At 39.5% G+C, this 20,495-nt stretch overlaps 1 protein-coding gene and 1 long non-coding RNA gene across 31 annotated transcripts; one reads left to right on the top strand and one right to left on the bottom strand.

The window, feature by feature from the left end:
- Positions 1-595: 595 nt before the first annotated feature.
- LOC107271349 (CLIP-associating protein 1-A) lies at positions 596-20,317 on the bottom strand. Of its 28 annotated transcripts, none has more exons than XM_015747240.2 (27): positions 20,172-20,317; positions 19,819-19,899; positions 18,900-19,185; positions 15,789-15,894; positions 14,359-14,530; positions 13,956-14,132; positions 13,798-13,874; positions 8,326-8,357; positions 8,143-8,230; positions 7,442-7,516; positions 7,029-7,186; positions 6,440-6,930; positions 6,168-6,352; positions 5,914-6,042; positions 5,679-5,789; positions 5,563-5,595; positions 5,373-5,471; positions 4,838-5,256; positions 4,192-4,257; positions 3,483-3,814; positions 3,096-3,399; positions 2,837-3,006; positions 2,433-2,755; positions 2,211-2,373; positions 1,874-2,105; positions 1,373-1,579; positions 596-1,241 (listed from the first exon to the last, which is right to left on the bottom strand). In XM_015747240.2, the coding sequence occupies exons 3-27, from the start codon at positions 19,086-19,088 to the stop codon at positions 1,074-1,076; spliced, it is 4,506 nt and encodes a 1,501-aa protein (XP_015602726.1). In that variant the 5' UTR covers positions 19,089-19,185; positions 19,819-19,899; positions 20,172-20,317; the 3' UTR covers positions 596-1,073. The 28 variants fall into 28 exon arrangements, 27 of the variants coding, with proteins under 27 accessions (XP_015602726.1, XP_015602730.1, XP_024944396.1 ...); XM_015747244.2 differs by lacking the exon at positions 20,172-20,317 and having other exon boundaries at positions 2,433-2,565; positions 2,626-2,755; positions 19,819-19,975; XM_025088628.1 differs by lacking the exon at positions 20,172-20,317 and having other exon boundaries at positions 2,448-2,565; positions 2,626-2,755; positions 19,819-19,975.
- LOC107271355 lies at positions 9,532-13,632 on the top strand. Of its 3 annotated transcripts, XR_003060859.1 has the most exons (5): positions 9,532-9,670; positions 10,441-10,514; positions 10,613-11,267; positions 11,482-11,755; positions 12,064-13,632. It is a non-coding gene; the product is annotated as an uncharacterized LOC107271355 (long non-coding RNA). The 3 variants fall into 3 exon arrangements; XR_001538607.2 differs by having other exon boundaries at positions 11,482-13,632; XR_003060858.1 differs by having other exon boundaries at positions 9,582-9,670; positions 10,601-11,267; positions 11,482-13,632.
- Positions 20,318-20,495: the final 178 nt, after the last annotated feature.

Here is a 20,495-nt window from a genome sequence, read left to right as displayed (position 1 = left end):
TCAATTATTATTATTTATTATTATGGCACCTTGTCGATTATCTCGCGTCTCTCGATATTCATCTAGACTGTATATTATGAATAATCTTTACGAAGGGTAGTGCACTCTAGTAAACGCGTCGGCAACAAAGGGATAACATAATATATGTTTTATGTATGGTATAAGCTATACATAAAAGGCAGCAAAGGATATGAGGAAAAACAAAGAGGAAATCCCGAAATTGTTGTTCACGAATCAAAAAGATAAGGAGAAATACGTCAGACTAACAAACTAAGAGGAAAGTAACATTGAAGAATTAAACAAGATTTATAAAATTATAAATATGCATATATATATAAGAATTCACAAATGATTTGTCTTTTCCCCTGAATGTAATTTGGACCGTGACACCATCGAACTCTCCCCAAAGAAGACGTCAACGGCTCGGTTCTACAAGTCAAAAAGGAAAAAAAAAAAATCACAATCACCGGTTATTGACAATCTTTAGTCTCTGCTCATTTGGATGCATCATTAATTATTCCTATTTAGCATTTTTTTCCTACTGTTCCGTCAACTGGGAATTCCTTCGTACTTTTTTTATTCGTAATACTCTCGAGAGCGTCTTTCTCTTTAACTGCCTATTTTCATTTCTCTCTTTCTTTCTATTTTTTTTTTTTTTTCTTAACGACAAAGAATTTCCCGCCCGCGAGATCGCACACACCCTTTCTTTCTTCAGTGGGAGTCACACAACAAACATGTATTCGTCTTATTCATATAACTCATATTGATAAATGTATAAATGTAACGAAGGGATTTAATTGAGGAGGGGCGAGGGGAGGGCTAAAGATATAGTGCAGAGAGAGAAAGAGAAAGTGAAAGAGGGGGTGTAGGGAGGATGGTAAATTATTAATTAACAAATAGATACGTACACGAAGGAACGAACAAATATATGTATTCGAGAGTGGATTCTTTCAGTAATTTCATCCATTGTTTCTTTAGTTTTTCATCCTCACTCATTATTTACTATTCAATTATTACTCGGGTATTCGTTAGTTCTTGCTGTTACTTCGTGGACTAGCCGGCTGACTGTTTGACTATTGTTGCTGTTGTGCACGTTGTATGTATATGTTCAATAGTCTCAATTTACTGCCGTGCAAAGACTTCAGGTGGGGCTTAAGGACTTCCTCTCCGACGGCTGCATGTATGGCCACCATGCAGAACACTGCGCTTTTTCGTACCAGAGTTTCGTTGTCGTTGTAGGCCTTATTTTTTTTGTAAGTTAATGCAAAGATTTTAATTCCAATACAGTCGGTCTATTGATTCGTACAATACTTGCTGTATGTAAGTAATGTACTTTTGAGAGTAAATTCTTATTGGTTTTTTGGTCACTCACCTTTATAAGGCCCTGCATTACGTCTGCAAGATGGGGCTCTATTGCTGGGCGTCCCCAAAGCTCTACGAGTTTGTGCAGCATTTTAATCGCTCCCATATTCTTTGGATAATGTTCGGTCATTATCACAATGGACGCCAGAGATATAACGTTTTCTGGCGGCAGGACCGATACTATCGCAGCCGCACACTTTTCTGCTACGCGCAACACCTGGGACACAGGACTGAGTTTAACTGATATTTCCATTGGATTAGTACGATTCTCATGCTTAAGAGTATATATATATATATATATATTTTACAGATAAATTTCAACAAACCGGAAGTTTCTTATCAAAGATGACATTTGTAGCCATGCAACAACAAAGGAAACAACATGGAAAAGTGTGTGCCTTTTCTTTTAGAAATTCTTAGTTATATGTATATCTCGAGAGGGCGCTTCAGGAAATTATGAGTCGAAATTACGATAGGGGATATAAAACATGGACAATAAAAATATTGTTACCTCCCATTGCTTTGCTACCACTCGTCCTTCTCCTTCGGCGTTGGCAGCGTCGACCTTCTGATCGTCGAACCGATGAGCGTTCAGGACCTTCAGGACTATAAGCTGAGGATAATTGCAAAAGCACTCGGAGAGCTCCTTCACTTTTAACATCTCCGTCAGGGCGTTTAAGACTTCTATTTGTATGTCCATGTCGTCATTAGAGAGACACTCCAGGAGGGTTTTCAAAAGTATTCTGGAGAAGTACAGTTGAATGAAATACACATAGTACAGAGAAAGAGGACGAAGAAAGAGAAAGAAAGGGAATGACCATAATGTAAAGTCGAAAAATTTCACGTACTTGAAATTCTGTTTGATATATGTAGGATCAGGATCCTTCACCAGGTGTTGTTGAAGCTTACGAAGTACGGCAACTTTCTCCTTGTTGCTAGCAGATTCGGATTGTAGCGTCTTGAGGAAGTGATCAATATCATCAGGATCCTGGGAGGACTCGAGTGACATGTCTATAAGATTAAATTGAATTTACGTCTTTCTAAATGATCTTTCTCCGAGTCTTACTTACTATAGTTCTTATAACCGTTATTCTCTTGGGGAAGAATTAAGTCGCCGGCGATGGTACCGCTCGATCCGTTCACTGATAGATTCGCCACGGTCGTGCCTCGCTGTGTGGGCGAACAAACGGACGAGGAACGTCCCTGCGCGATGGTCATGCCATTAGAGTTCCTGGTGATGACGTTCCACTGGGATTTACTTACCGAGGTCATGGCATCTAGTCTCTCCTCAACGTCAGCCATGTTACTGATGCCACTATCAGTACTGGTAGTGGGACGTTCTAATCTCTCGAAACCATAATTTTGTATCTCTGCTGTTGTGCGTCTTAGGGATCTTTTATAGCAGACAGACGATATATCTTATAACCAAAAATCTAATAAAACAATTAGAACAGAATTAGATTATCTGACTCACTTGTACACCTCTTCCACGTTCAGGTTGTCATCGGTTGCGTCAATTTCCGTTCTCATTCTCGTCCTAGCCGGGGAGTGTGGCACTTTAGGAGGTGGTGTTCCTGGAGATGCTGGATTACTGGGTCCGGATGAACGTCTTAAATGACTTTGTACCAGGGGCAACGCAGCTTCCTGAGCAGGAACAAATTAATTATTAGATTATAAATGTCATGATTCTACGTTAGAGGCCGTATTCCCATTAGATTTATCTCAACGAGCACCTGGTAATATTTTGGCAGTTCAGTCAGGATTAGGGTAACCTGGGGAGTGTTGAGATTGTACAATGCCATAACGGCGGCTTCAGCGTGTCTTCGTACATCTTGACTCTTGACATCATTAGTCCAGTCTAATAACCTAGCGAGGGCTGAGCCCGCTGAGCTATTCAAAGCGGATGGTTCCGCAGTCTCTGCTATTTGAGTTAGAAAATTCAGGGTGGCAACTTTAACACGGGTATTTGGCGTCTGGGTAGGATCCGTAAGAAAACGCATGACAGCCGGTAAGAGTTGTTCACCAGAAAAGTGTTCCCTGAGAAAAATGTATATTTAGACAATGCCAAAATTTATATTACTCATATTGAAATAGTTCATTTGGTATTTTATCTACCGTACCTGATGACATCCAAACATTTATGAATTTTTGTTTGTATCGAACCAAGCAGATCAGTCCCAAGCTTGTTCAAGAGCCTTGCACAGAGCACGTAGAGCCAATCACCAAGATCCTCACTATGGGTCGCTATCAATTCTATCAAAGTGTCCAGAAAGAGACTGAATGCCTTGGTGTGAGAATCCGTGAACATCTTCGAGAAGATATCCGTGACTTTCCTCAGCTCCGTAGCTGACAGTGTGTTACCATTGGAGAGAAAGTGATGTAGACCAACTAGACCCTCCTTACGGTCGACCCAGTGCTTACGTCCACAATTCTCTATAATTTCCTTGATGTCCTGTCAAATAGATCAATCAGAGATACATATTCCGTAATGATCAATTTTTGCGCAAAATCCCAGAATAACAATATACCAAATAGCATTCACAAGCATTAACAGGACAAACAGTGTGATCTTACAAAATTAATACACCTGAGGATGAATCCTGAGGACCTGGGGATAGGTTTATTAATAGATTAAAGAATTCAATTGCAGTGTGATATACTAACAGATAAAATACAGTTGAGCCAAAAGCGAGAGACTTTCGAACTACGATCTTGCGTTCTGTTCCCTACTGTGATAGATTTGTCCGGAATAATTTCATTAGTCTCTCGCTCTAACGTATGAACTGAAAGTCCCCGTAGATGATCAATGATATTTGAAGTTCAACAAACCTTAGGGATGGATTGATCCCACAGATCACGATACAGTCTCTGCTGTGAGCCACTCCACGAGAACGACTAACGTGTTCGGATGTTCGGATGGAAGGACGGATGAACAGACACGGAAACAACGCGTTGCACCGCATTAGTCCAAACCAAACAATGACGCCGCAACAAAAAACAAAAGGAAAGAAAACCATACATGCGTTAGCGACATATTTTCTTTCGTTGAGATCATTCACGTCGATGATACGGGATAGGAAGTATAGGAGTCAGTCAAATAAGTTTATAGGTCTTCGTGTATAATGGTGAATAAGATATGTAAAGATACATGTAATACACGTATTATTAGGTACCAGGATAACCAGGTCTTTGAGATATAAAGCATTGCCTTTAAATCAACTTGACATCACTTTTGGAAGCCCATGGGTAGCCAAAAACAAAGATGTCTCAACAAAAAAAAAAACAAATTAAATTGCACACGTTTCACAAGTGTGTTTCATGAAAAATGAATGATTTTTATTATGTGATCATGAATGGTTAAATCGCAGGACGGCAACGAGATGAAATGATGTCATCTAACTAAATATTATTTAATCGTGTGGGTTTAACATTTTTTTACAGGATTTTGCAAAAAACATTTTGTTAATGAACTCACATCGCTTGGCCGACGAATACTGTCCATACTGCGTTCTGAACATATACTGCTGGTCTCGCTGTCGTCGCTATGATCGCCTTTGCCCCGTGGAGTCCTCGTGTAGGGATCCATGTCAAAGGTCAGTGCGTCAGCCAGGGCGGATTCAGCCTCGCGCGACTGCTGCAGCATCTTCTGAGCCATCACAGCCGGTCTGGAGGAGGACGTTCTGTCCGTGGGTGACATGTGGAGATTCCTGCCTCGGATTTTACTACCGAAACTGCGATCGACGCCAAATCTTTGGGGACTTGGCTCTCGGCTATTTCCGGTACTCTTGATGCCGTGTCCCAGGACTCTCCTGGGTCGTGCTACTAGAGATTCACCCTCGCGGTTATACGTAGCGTAACTCAGGCGGGAGGCGGGTGAGCACGACCTACTACTGGCTGTTCGGACAATATCAAATGAAAGAACGAGAAACAAATAAGAGAAATAATAATGCATGTCCAGGGTAATCAATAATCGATAATCATTCAATAAATTCTAATTAAATGATACTGACGTTGCGACTGTGATACACCTAGTGCCCTGGACCTCGTCCGCGCTGACCTTTCGCAACTGGTCGTTGCGCAAGTGGGATCTGGAGATTTGTTTGATCGTGCTGAAAAGCATAAAAATCAAATATTGATTACTTCAATTCGATAACGACAATATAAAATGCCATTTTTTTTTTTTCATTCCACTTGCTCTACCTTGTTTACTTTGATGGCTGCCATGATCATTGTCTGTGTCCGGCAGCATAAATTCAGACGATAGTGTACATTTATATTATATTATAATTATTATTATTCTTGTTCTTAATACATACGTATCGCAGCCTTTTGTCTGTTCATGTTGGCATACGCCACCCTCGCTTTTGCCCTCTGTGCAGCCTGCAGCTCAATGGCACTGGTGGATCTGACTCCAGGTGTAATTTGACCTATAAACAATTAAAACACGATAGTATTAAATAAGGATAAATGACAATTAACTGTCATCGTCCTGAGCGTTCCCTCGCAATGAAAGAGGATAACAGATTGTAGATCAGGTAATAAAAGAATTACAGTGATTGTCAGTGGGTCTCTGGAGTATCGGAATACCGGACTGCCTATATGAACGGGGCAGAGACGGCGTCCTCCTAAGAGGACCATGAGGTGGCTGACCCTGCGGATGATGCAAGTTTTCGGTGCTACCTTTATATGATGCAATTAAAGGGTTTTTCCAAAGAGCAGCATGAAATGTGAGAGACGAACGTTTGAGATGCCAGGATGCAGCGAATAACAAATGGAACGAGCATTTTTTTACTTTCTACACTAACCAGTTGCACTGAGCGCCGGCCTCGAAGCGCGTGGACTGATATTCGTAGTCCTCGTCAGAGCGTTTAAACTGTTCATACTCCCGCTGTTACTGAGGGACATCAAGGACCTCTTATACGTAGTGTCCAAGCTGTTCAGCAGACTTTCTGCCTGTTCTGGAAAGTGATCCTTGAACGCCCAGTAGGATCTAGGAAAAGGTATCACATAATAAAAATATTAATGAGATGAGAAAGTAGACAGAGAAATAAATGAAATTATCCCAAACGATATTTACTTCCTGGCATGTGCCCGAGCGTCGGCATCCGAATCGGCGACGCCTTTCTTAATGGCGTCCTGCAGAATGGTAACGTGCTTTTGCAGAACCTGCGTTGGCCAGCACTGTAGTATCAGGTGAAGATACTCGCAGGTTGCACGACGTATGTCCTTGCTCTTGCTGTTCATGGTGGACGTAATTATAGGTATGTAGCGACTGCTATGAGTATTCTGGAGTATGAATCGCACGGCGACAGCGCCGGCTGTTGCAACAACCTTTGCACTGTTTTGTATAAGATTCATTAGACTCATCAGTACGCCTTCGCCAAAGCTTGCGAATTTATTTTTGAGTTGTTGGCTCAGAAACGCCAGGGTGATGCAGGCTTCTCGTACGACCTGAGATCTGAGATCCATGCATGCCTGTTCGAATGGTCTTTGGGTACTCTTGAGACACTCTGCGAAATTGTCGTAGTTCATACCACCAGCTATAATAATACCACGTAGTTTCTTCATCTATAATTAAAAAATTAACAATATTATACAAAATACAGACAAAGCCAACAGGATGCACAAGACTCATTTTTATAGAACTCTATTCATTAAGAACTCACACTATCTGTTCTTTGTTTCCAGTCTTTCTTGTCGTCGCCCACTGTATCCCTTATCGCCTTCATCTGTTCCTCTAGGTCCTTCGCAGAGAACAGCTTTATCGGTGGTACATCCTCAAAGGCCGTCAGGAATGTCTCCTCGTCGACGGCGCCTGCTTGACCTATAGAACGTATAATATATTCATCTGGCAACTTTAATCTAGTTGCTATCTAGTCGGTTTTAATAAGGAGAGATAATGTATCTTTTTACAATCATGCGATTAATTATCTTGCAAGATTAATTTTAAATAAGCATTCCTAATTTATTGTGAAAACGAACCATGGATAATGTCTGATTACACGAGTAATTTGTTAAAGAATATGATGAGGTCATTGCAGACAATTGCGATTACTATCATGAGTGCTTTTGTTAATACCTGACAGTGATCCCAGAGAGTACAGTCTTTCGATTCTTGAGTTTGTCCTTTGGACCCCTTGACTCTTCGAGGGCACTGTCATGCAAGCACATTTTATCGTTTAGCATTGATCGTCAGTCAAAGAGTAATAACTTTTGAGTGTTATTCCATTTTGACTGTCGAGTGTTAAGTGCATTATAGTGTACAGTGATATTCTGTAAATGCAAGTATAAGCGTTACATACTCTAATCGTATAATTAATCTGAGACAAATTTAAAATGAAGCTCATGCGTGAATGCCATATATATATCAAATTATTAAGCTCAGATTTGACAAAGTAGCATGCGATCGAAAGTTTAATTAAGCATAGTCTAATAATATTTTGTAAGTAAAAGTCAAAGTATTGTGCCAATTTGTGATTGCCAATTAGAAGAATGCATTATAGCGAACTATTCATGCAAGTAGTTAATATTGAAATTCTGATTAGAGATATTTAAAGTTTCCTATATTCAGAGTGTGAAAAAGAATCTTATAGTTTTCATATACATAAGTAGGATAAATAAAATATACACTGCTTACACTTTTCACACTTGCAGTGAATATATAAAACTTCAAAACTTATCAATTAACTTTTTTTTCTGATCAATAGCTTATCTTAAAATATAATGTTTAACTTATTTATATGTTAAATGAATACAGCTAAATTTTCACTTAAAAAATACCTGGCGTTGAAACAGTTTGCTTCGCAGGACCAAATTGCCCTCTCTTCTGAGGTACACTTGTAGACCTTTTTACTGGAGCAGATTTGATCTAAATTGACATTTGAAAAAGAAATATTACCTTCAATTGTCAAAAATTACATAAACTAGTAAATAAGACGAAGCACCGCTCTGATTGATACTTACTGCTCTGTCAGGTTCATCAGTGTCTCTTCCAACTGAAACAGACATAAAAAGAATAAAAATAAATATTGTTAAGGAAAGTAAAAAAAGTATAATAAATAATAAAATCATATATCGATCTAGTATAGTCCAGGGTACATCTTTGATTGTCACTATACCTAAATTTGGATATAACCAGGGTGGTTTGTGCACATCACAGTGACAACCACGAGCCCGAGCACCAGGATGCTTCACTATATTATCCCACTGTAATATCCAGGTGCTGCTGGCATCCCAGAGCTTCTTGTCTATACTTGGATACTTCACCAAGCCACGATGAGCACAACAATGGCCACGGGCTAACATCATTGCAGTATCATCTGTTGCACTTTTCATCTTTTATCAATCACAAAAGTTCCACAGCAATATAATTTTCAATAAAATGTGTCATAGTGATGATTGCTTATCAATAGTTTTCAAAAGACAATTACATGCTCTTCATCCTAACAGAATTGAATACCATTGAGATTGAACAATATGCCACTAGTCATACAGTACATGGACTATATGTACATATATTTCTATAAGGCCATGATTGTCTTGTACAATAGAAAAAAATGGCGCTAATGCATTAACGCAGTAAGAAAGTGTAAATTCAGTAATTAAAGTGGGAAACCACGAGAATCAGAACGCGGGACGTACTAGTTAGGCAAAGTGAAAGTATAAATCGTCATTAATTCTGAAAAGAAACAAGATGCCACGCAAGATACGAGGCGCTTCAATTAATTGGTATCCTTCAATCGAACGAGATAACAGGTATCAACTTTATGAGGTTTCAATTCTCTTCTACTATTTTTTTTCTTCAGCTCTATAGACTTTGCTCTAACATACCATCCATCTCCTATAAAGAATTTGCATAGACTCTCTTTCCCTTATCTATTTGGCTCATTATCGCGGCTCGAACAAAGAGATTAGAATCTTATCGCATCGTCGACCTATTGTTACGAAGCGCGACGTTGCGCGGCCCAGAAAATTCCCTCGCCGAGTTCGACATCGCGTGCACGAAAATAAGAAAAACGACCACTACAAAGGAAACTCTAATGAAAAGCCTGGCGTTAAAAAAAATTGCCTATTATTTTCCACTTATACAATAAAAGCATTGCAAAACAAGTTGAACGAGCAAGACGACTGTACACGAAAGACGAGCATACAAAAATTCCACGATGACTAGGAACAACCTGACCTAGGAGCGAAAGACTCATCACGTTTTGAATCCTCATTAATTCATCATTCCGCACAAAACAGAGAGAAGAGGAAAAGAAACTAGCCAAAACTACAGAAAGAATCCAGTACAGTAGCAGAATACAAAGTAAGTACGTTATGCTAATCGAAGCATGAAATTAGATTTGAATCTTTAAAATAAACCGGCTGTTTTCACACATTTAAAACCAGATAACGTACTGCGGCTCATACTACACATCCAACCCGCATTATAAGATCGCAACAAAGTTCAACATCACCAAGCATAAACGATACAATCTAATAATACCGGCTAATACCGATCAATCCAACAAGTCATAATTGTCGCTATCGTCACATCACAACATTGACTCGATATATAAAGCAGCGAAATAAAAAGAAACCCTAGTCACATAATGTTCTCCAGATGGGTCCGTGACACAGAAAGAAAAAACACGATCAAGATCACCGGTCATGATCGTTGACACATTTTTACCCGATCCGTCTTCCTTGGGTGAGTTAGATTGCACCTTTTAAAACCGCACAAAACCAGAAGCCATACCGTATAATACGTATACACATAATGCACTTTATACGATATTCCAAGGCACGAGGAGGACGCGAACACTCGCAGTAGAATAATCGTATAGTAAGAACTTCTCCATGACTGTTAGCACGTCAAGGTACCGTGTGCGTTTGCCAGCGGGGAACGTGGGGCACCAGGCTTTCTCCCCCTAGCTGCTACTTTACGTTTAGTTTCAGAGACGAGCACGAGGTAGTAGGGGGGGTCCTCCTTCTGTTGTGTCGAACGCAGCAGCAGCAACATACTAGGGTGGGACCCCCTCTTGCCCTATTGTTATTCCACTGGAAATATTTCACTCTTTCTCTCTTTCTCTTTAGCTCTTGGTTACCGGATCGATGAGCTATCCTGAACGATCATGATTAGCACCAGGCTGTCAGAACTGGCTTATACGGTACCTGGAGTTTTACAATCTATGTTCAAAGGACATTCACAGAATGTCTACCATCCGTTTTCTCTTACAGTCTAATTTCCGTTTAGCTTATTTTCCAGGGAGCTGAATTAATTAAAACAGGATTAAATATTCGAGGCGCTTCATGTACGTGCGACCCTGACGTACCGAGAACAAACTCCATCCAACAAACTTGCTTGTTTCGACGCTTAATAATAAAGCCACGGAGAGGGGTCTGTCAAAGTGAGTGGATTAGTATTATGGCGTATTCGATTTGTCTGTTCATAAAAGAGTCGCGGTGAACGTTATCAGTGCGACGAGCGTAGCTCAGAGCACATAAACAGAAGCGGAGAAAGGATAGAAGAAAAACGAAAAAGCCTTGGAGGATCCAGGCATTCGCAGGTATACAAACACAGCTGTGTCATCCGAACGAAGAATGCTAAAGAGAAGAGATAAAAATTGGCATCAAACTCATGGCGGGATCATTTGAAACCCAAGAAAATCAATATCTGACACAATTTCATCGGCCGTGATTCGTAAATTCTGCATCAGCCCAGGATGCGATTTCGATGACAATTCATCCCATACGACAAGAACGGAAGTACAGCCGTTCAATAGACATTATTAACACGTGAACATGCACGTGTCTCCTTTTAATTAATACAAGATGATTGCATTGTGTGACATTAATAAGCAACTGTAGACTCGTACGCAGCTAACGCTTCAAACAACAGGATAGAGGATACGAATTTCGAGGTATTTTATTTTACATATTTACTTATTAGCTTCACTTGTTGCCATGCGAAAACCTACGAGTTCGCGTTACAGTTATGATAAACGCTAGAAAACTGGGTTGCAGAATCGATCTCTCATATCCGTTATAAGCGGCCATCGCCAATTAACCAACGGATACGGATGTCATTGCTCTTATTAATAATACAGATGATATCTCTTTTTGTTTCATCCACAGGAATCCTCTGATCGAAGATATCCTTAGGTATTCTCATACCGATGAGATCACTGAAGATCCATAGATCTGCATCGATTAATATTAAACCCACGCCTTTCATCTATGCATATTTGCGTATGATGTTGGGAATTCCTATAAAGTCGGAACTTTCGTAATAATCATATGCCGTGTATAATGGTGTATATATCCAGCATAGAGGTCTCTGACACGAAGCGAATACATTATACCCTTAAAATACTAGAAGTCACTTGAGAATCCGGCTGAACCTCAATGAGTAAGTCATTTATGTGTATATATGATAATTTTATGATTTTAGGAAAACATCAGATTCGCCTTGGAATTTCGATGTTTAAAGTGATATATTAAAGGTATTTAAAAAAAGAGTCAAGAATCCAGAACAATTCAAAAATTTTTCTGAACATCTATCAATGGCCGACGCTGATCGTTGATGATAATCCATCATCTTAAACCGGAAGTTATATAATGATTGATGTCTAGTCAATCGAAACAATAGAATCGACAGTAATCGATATCATTAAGTTTCGTGGAAGTTTACCATGACTGCCTCATGGCTGCTTTCAGTTCTATTCATATCACTCAGATCGAAGGAGTACTTTACGTGACTCCTGTGTATCCTGCCAAGCCCAACTGTGATCTAAGCGCCATCGACTGCGTACACGACGATAGAGGTCGGATCAAAAATGATATGACGTAAAATGAAATGAAATAATGAAGAGAAAGTAATGAAAAAAAATTCTTTCATTGTAACGGAGAAGCCTATAACAGTTGTACGAGTTCGAGGAGCGTCGAGAAATTCTTGAGGATTCTTCAGAAAATAATAACTACCGCCATCGTGTCGTTCGCTATGTATATATAAAAGCGCGTGAACCAAGTGGCCTCTGATTCTGTAAAAAAAGAGTCGTTAGGTGACATAACGCCTCTTCTTGGAATGGTAGATTCTACGTGCAACAGTGCTCGCCAGTCCTGAACTACTAAATACATCAAGAAGCAGAATAGACATATATATGTGTGTACACATAACATTAACTTCCGCGTAGACGCAAGGAGTACAATGAGGCCAGATCGTAAATCCGTCTTTAATCGCAAGAACGCGTTGAAGCACCCGTCAAGACTCTACAGAGTGGCCGTTGGTTTTGCATCGCCTGGAGCAATTCCCCTGATGAATTATCATTGCAATAACATGATAGCATCGCCAGGAGTGAACGTAGCTTGTCACGGTTTGCAATTTTTGGCATTGCTAACAAGGCAGCCACCCTCCATTGATTTCAAAGCAAGAAGAGTCACGGGTTGGTTCTCAAGGTACTATGATTCAGATCCGAGGAAGGATATCGAAGGTGGATGACCGTTCTGTCATCAGTCCACTATCGGTATCGAATCGCAGTGGCGAACTGCGCTGCAGCTCTTTGAAGTGCCAATATACATTTAATCAGCAGTTTAGAATTACGGTGACGTGTGCATCGGCGGTACACTGCAAGTTCACTGTGTTACTTTATACGGCAGTTTTTGCGATGCGTCATTCGATATTTCTTTAATGCAGGTACAATTGTGTGTTTTAAACGGCTCAACTCGAAGTCATTAAAGGCACGTAGGTAGCTGGATATTCGCTTGCGAATTGATACCAGGGTAAAACAACGTAAAGATTATTACCATCGGCGATAGTGGATAGTGTCGACATTGATATGCAAAGCATTCGGTTATCCCTTTGGTATATGCGTAAGAGTAATAGTGGAAATTCGAATAGCGCGTACAGGGCCGTACAGTGTTACAAGGCCGGCCATATTAAGCAAGACGGCATTACTTAGGTATGGATTACGACTCCGGCTATTGAAACAATACACCGTCGATATTGCGTGTGCAGTAATGCTGGATTACTGCTAGTATAGGATTGCGCAATATTGATGAACAGGACAGCGGGAATAGAGTATAAGTCCAGGGGCGAAAACCCAGATGATAATTGTGTTTGCCAAAATTTTATATAAATATCGTCACCGTTCACACGAAACTGTGGTGTCTATTTGTACGGGCAATCTTATTTCCTAGTGTCTAATATCTGCGTGCTGGACGATTGTCAATTTCCAAAAGAAATATTCTTGCCGCTATGCTTGACCTGACGTTGCCAATTGAATATTCAGTAGTTATCTTGGCTAGTATGCTGCGAGGTACGTGTACGGCCACCGCAGGATACTAAGGTAGCTGGGGTCGAGTGTCTCTTGGAATAGTCTACTGCATTTTTTAGAGTGTCTGTCGGTATTACAGTATGGGTAAACGTTAATGTTATAGAGATTATTAACTCACCGTCCGATGACATTGCCAAGGGCAGTAGGTCACCAGCAGCCTTCAGTTGGTCGAATCTTTCGAAGAGTAGCTGGCGTCTTTAATTAGAATGATTGCGTCAGAGTTAATTGAAAAGATTTAATAACGTTAAGAGGTAGTTTAACATTGATTTTACTTACTTTGCATGTGGCACGTTGTGTTTCTTCTGTAGATCTACCCTTAGTCTGTCGCCCACGTGTCTATAAATATCTGCCAGGGTGTTTAGGGCTGTTTCTCGTACCTTCTCCGTAGGGTCTGACAGTAATTTGACAATAATTGGAGTAATGCCCGAAAGCGCCATCTCGCCGGCGCCGTGTCTAATGAGAAACAAGTATAAATATGATTCTTCATATTTCTATATAAGTATTGGATTTTATTATTTCTATTTCAATCATGTTTAAGCATATATTGATCAAAAATGTCTCTATAGTACTTTAATATTAATAGAATTTTAGGTACGTGGATGTTGACACGAATCGGCATTATAATCGCAGATTCTTATCAGTAATCCAACGAGTACGATAAGAAGTTAATGGCTCTTACTCGTTCAATGTTGTCGTAAGAAGTATAAGTGCCTCTTCTCTTAGTTTGGCATTCTTGTGCGTAAAGGCTGGCTGCAACCTGTCCAATAATTGTTGAGGTGTCATACTCCCTTTTTCCATGATTTTCAATAAAACCATAGCAGCCTTTTCCCTAGTAGCATCTTTGCTGTCACCTGAAAGTCATAATTGATGGTTATAAAAATGATATTGAATCAGTACCTTTCAGTATATTTATACAGGGTGAACCACGAATCGTGATCAGTAGAGATTACTCTGTTGTTAGCAGTCCGATCGAAAATGTTTTTATCAGCTTTTACATGGTTTCAAGAGAGCTTTAACGTGATAGTGAAAAATTACTCGTCAACTCTTTTTTAAAATGTTTTTTCAAGGTTACCTTGAATTTTTGGCAACTGAACATATAATTTTTTTACGCCTGTCTGTTACAGGATTTCAAAACGAATTCGGCACATGTAAGGACATGACATTTTTTTCATCTGGTTCGAAAGAAAATTAAAAAACTTTGTATCACAAGGAGAATCACAGCTACGCCGTTATTACGCAACCAATGTTGTTGACAAGTCAAAATTTACCAATCTTAATTATAGCGATGTTCAAAATGGAATGTTTTTTCAAGGTTACCTTGAATTTTTTGCAACTGGACATACAATTTTTTTACGCCTGTCTGTTAGAGGATTTCAAGACGAATCCGGCACATGTAAGGACATGACATTTTTTTCATCTGGTTCGAAAGAAAATTAAAAAACTTTGTATCACAAGGAGAATCACAGCTACGCCGTTATACGCATCCATTCTGTCGTCTTCAGTCGCCATCAGTGTAGAGGAGAGGCCATAAAGAATGCAGCTTTAAACAATCTTTTTCGTCTACGCGAGTGCATTGCAGCTCGTGGACACCATTTTGAACATCGCTATAATTAAGATTGGTAAATTTTGACTTGTCAACAACATTGGTTGCGTAATAACGGCGTAGCTGTGATTCTCCTTGTGATACAAAGTTTTTTAATTTTCTTTCGAACCAGATGAAAACACTGATGGCGACTGAAGACGACAGAATGGATGCGTATAACGGCGTAGCTGTGATTCTCCTTGTGATACAAAGTTTTTTAATTTTCTTTCGAACCAGATGAAAAAAATGTCATGTCCTTACATGTGCCGAATTCGTCTTGAAATCCTCTAACAGACAGGCGTAAAAAAATTGTATGTCCAGTTGCAAAAAATTCAAGGTAACCTTGAAAAAACATTCAAAAAAAGAGGTGACCAGTAATTTTTCACTATCACGTTAAAGCTCTCTTAAAACCATGCAAAAGCTGATAAAAACATTTTCGATCGGACTGCTAATAACAAAGTAATCTCTGCTGATCACGATTCGTGGTTCACCCTGTATATTAGTCTCAAGTATTAAAAGTCACTCACCGAGTCTGTCAATAACAGGCTGAATGACTGTAGAAACATAAGGCCTGAAATCATGTTCCATCCTGTCAGCAAGGTATGTGAGGGCATCGAGACCATTTTGTACAACCTGAGAAGGAAAAATAAATATTGATTACTGAAAGAAAATGTGCAGATATTAAATATATATATATAAATAGAATATTGAATTATCATGACATATGAATCCAAAGTTATAAATATTCTAGTGACCTAAAGCAAATGCTTTGCAGGCATATATTTTAAATCCTTAATAAAATTTTCACCTCCTAGCTCAGCGAACCAACACTTTTCAGTCTCATTTAAAATTATCCTAACGTCTGGAAGGCTAGACAGGTACTGGAAGATGTAAGTGCTTGCAGGTTGACTTTATAAAAGCACGCCTAATGACTGAATACTAATTGGAATAAAAAGGAACAAACTTAAAGATTTAAAGGGCATAACGATCCAGTCGACCCAACGTTTAATCCATCTACTCTTAGAAATCTCGAAGCGTCCGAATTACATTTATAGGAACGATGCCGCCAGTTAACCTAATTTATTTCTGCTAAATTAGCGTGTATCCCAGGACACGTAAGGGCAACGTTTACGAAGCTTAGTCATGTTCTGAAAGTTCAGGGTGAATGAACTTCTCTGGCACTTCCGTTGTTCAGATCAATAACAAGGATTCGTCCGAGTGTCTGTATTTTCTGGCAAAAATTAGGCTGACATACGAACACTCACGAGAGGAAACTGTGCCAACAGATGTTGGAAGAATCCTGGTAAACAGACTGGACCATAAACGTAATCGACACGTACGACAGTTGAAACGTTATGAAAATTCAAATTGAATAATAAGAACGATAATTAATATAAAAAGAAATAAGATACATATGATAATTTTGAAAAGGCGAGCAAACTTCGGTAGGATTTCCTGAGGTAGATATACATATGTACCCTGAGAAGAATTACAGCCACAAGAGGAAGTAAAGAAACAAACTTAAGGAGGTCATAGCGAAAGCTTACAGTCGAAAATGGCTGGCAAATATTATGGAGCAGAATGACTGTTTGTTCGATGGACAATGCCAAAAATGGAACCAGTGCGATGAAAATGGTCAGGATGAGTTCGTAGTCCTTGACACCAATGCGTTTGCTCGCTTTATAGATGTGATCATAAAGTCTTATGACTGCGAGCTATTTTTTGATGCAAGTCAATATTATGCTCGATCGTGCGCGTGGAGTAATTGGATCTCGTTTTTTCTCTTAATTATCGAATAACGTCAAATTGACAAATAATACAGAAGGATTCCACGAGGATAATTTTCGTCTTGGCGAGTCATCACAATTTTCAATCAGTCATTAGTATAAGAAACATGTCTGGCAAAGGACGATCAATTATTTGGAAAGCATCGAGTTTCTCTGTAGAAGCATTACAATCACTCCATTCTTTGGAAAATGGCACAATGCCCAAGAAACGTCCAAGCAACGTCTACACGACACTCCTGCAAGATATAAAATATCTGTTTAAAATAACTCAATCAAGTTAATTCATAAGTAATGGTGTCCAAATTGAATGTAATATGTGTCCCAATGACTTTCTACGTTCCTGACCTTGCGCCAGGAATCCTCAAGGATTGGGAGAGCAGAGAGGAGGCGTTCGGAGGAAATGTAGGAAACTGGTAGGTGACACGAGAATAATAAAAAAAACTTCTCTAAATATAGAAATGACCGATCAAGCCGACCGACAGTACCTATATAGACTTGGACATATTTTGCTAGTCATAAAGATGTGTCTCCAGTACAAATGCGACATAGATACTGCCAGTCAACAGATGACATGCGAGAAACGTAAAAATGGTACCTTTTGTCTTTTAAAGACTTGTACCAACTTTAAAGATCCTATTAGACACTCGTTGACGCACTCAGTTAGTTCCTTTTATACTCAATACGTTTTCCTCTAGCTGTCTAACTTCGTCTTTCATTTTTCTCTTCTTCTATTTTTTTTCCTTTTCTTTTTATTTCCGCGGGCGTGACTCGTCGCGTGGGTCGCGAACCGCACTTGCCTTCTCTACTTATGCCTTTTTAATGCCCTGGAGAGAATGTATTCTCGCTTTCGTTCCACATGCAGAGCGTGTATTATGATGTAAGCGTGTTAGAGCGAAATTTAACAAGAGACAATACTATGCACCCTGGCCTGGATACAGGACTGACAGACTGTCGGTGCATGTCTGACTTTGTATATGTCTATAAATATACGAAACAAAATAATGCAAGTCCCTATCAAAGAGACTTCTGAGCAGAATTTGTGAGAGTAGATTGGATTTAAATTGTTGACTGGTCTGACGAATTAGAACCTGGATTATTCTAATTGGTTGATTAATTATGATTGTTTAAGATGCCTTGAAGAAATAGAATGTTTTTAATGATTTAAAATATCTACTGTTGTCTGAATACGTTAGCGGCATATCCTGTTTTCTGGAGTTCTCGAAGCGATATCGGAATTGTGGTAAATAATTCGACATTATGTGTATAAGGCTTGCTTTTTCTTTTTGTCTTATTTTTTTGGTATACAAATTTATGAGTCCGCGTGTATATGCGTATTGTGCGTGTATTAATAAATACGTTATTGGGAAATATCCACGGGCGTTAGAAAGAATAGTCCTTGGTTAGTTAATTGTCAGAAAACATGTAACGACTTAACGATGGAGGCAGGTGGAACGAGGTTTTCTCGCTTGTGATTCAATGCAAGAGATCCAGACACGGCGTGGGACACTTTTACGTACATGGCGTGAAAGTTTTTTCCCTTATTTGAAGGCGACTCGCTTCGAAATTCTCTATAGGAGACGTGTAGATCAAAGTACATCTGGATAGGAATGTATCCATTTAGAATATATCGCAGTACATCTGGGTTTTGCCATTGTCAGTATTTGAAGAGGAATGTAGTACAGATTCTAAGAGCTTATGAGTTGATTGATGTAATGACAATTTATACATTTAAGAAAAAGAGCATATGCTCTTGCTATCTTGATCTATGTATGTTCCATTACAAGTGAGGTACGTTGGGGTTGACTGTAAAATGTATGATTAGAGTACTACAAACTAATGCTTTGTGCTTACTCTGGGATTTCCATTGCTCAGCCATGGTATGAGGTTGTCAATGAAGAGACCTATGTCTTGACACTCGATGCTCTTGGTGGAATCTCCAAGGTAGTTTAACAGTAGATTTCCAACGGTCAGTTTCTTCTTGATATCACTGGTAGAGAGGAGTGGCATAAAGCCATCCATGTCACGAGGATTTAAAGCCATGGTGATGGTTCTTTTGCTCTGAGGCTCAGTGATGTTTCAGAGAGAGCACTCACTCGACAAGGCACATAATTTGTTCTTGTAACACACTATGACTTTTCTGCAATATAGAAAGTAAATATTGCAGGGAATAAAAAAATCAAAAACAATTGGATTCAAATAAATAATCACTTCACGATAAAGTAACCAATAGTGGAGTAAGCACTACTCAACGAATGCCATTTCTAAACACTGTTAATAGCCCTCCTACAGCAGACAACCAATTTGACAATGGTTCAAACATTGTATGCTATTTTTGAACGTTCTCGCGTGCTGCATGTATTACAAACAAAACTTCGGAGCAATGAACCGACAGAATCAGACTAGGAGCACTGCAAAAGCTCAAGTAAATCATCACTAAAAAACGAGCAGAAAGTAATTTAAGAAAAGAGGACTTATCCTGGCATAAACCCAGGGCGCCAAAGAATTCGTCCATAGGAATCCTGATTAGATATATCCATGGCAGGATGGGAACCAGGTTAAAGGGTCAGGGTTAATTGCAAGGTGGCACATGGTAAAAAATGAAGCATAAACCGGCAGCTAAATGTTTATATTCCTCATAAAAAACAGGAAGGAATGCTAGTAAGGAGTAAAGAGGCGCGACTACGGATGACACAATGTAGGAGGACATTCGTATCCGTCACCAAATTCGGTGAAGTTTTTGTCCTGTGAATGATAACGTAGTATTACTCACAATTTACACGATACTGAACACGAAGGTGAAGTTCGGATAAACGATCCTCGATACGCAGCTAACGGCTGACACCGAAGGTTACTGGAAAAAATTCGTACAGTCAACGGAAAATCAGTTCAAACACGGCAAACCCCGTACACACTCCATACTCCGTTCGAGATAATTCATTGCTGCGGTGTGACAATCCATAAAGAACAGACGGACGTATCCCTAGGTATTTACATATTACAATTTTCAATACTTTCAAACTCTTTGAATCTCTTCCGATCTTTTCAAATAATAAAACTATCTCTAGACTGCAATTCCTTACAAATTATCGGTACGGAACTTTATGTTATCGTTATAATACTCACTTTTACTGGGTCAGACATCTAGGGAATATAATCTCCATCGATTGGGAGTGTGCAAGAAGTTACGACGAATGAACTCTATCGCACAGAATTGTATTCGACAGTAGAGCCAAGTTGGGTTCGATTGCTGAGCTAAGTCAGACGGCGCCATTTTGATTTCGTGCTGTCTTTCAGGTTCCTAATTCAGCCGCATTCCCCATTAGTCCATACATCTACTGGCGCTAGTGTTGTTATTCTTTAGTAAGGTATAAGATCTTGATAGTACGTAAGACACACTGTTGGCGGCGCCACCGCGTGATACATTTCCTACAGAGATGAGGAGGGAGA

This window comes from Cephus cinctus, unplaced genomic scaffold (genome assembly GCF_000341935.2).
Source record: "Cephus cinctus unplaced genomic scaffold, Ccin1 Ccin1_scaffold0935, whole genome shotgun sequence".
Classification (NCBI taxonomy): Eukaryota; Metazoa; Arthropoda; class Insecta; order Hymenoptera; family Cephidae; genus Cephus; species Cephus cinctus.
Note: the sequence above shows the minus strand (reverse complement) of the source record. Positions and strands in the feature narration are given on the sequence as shown.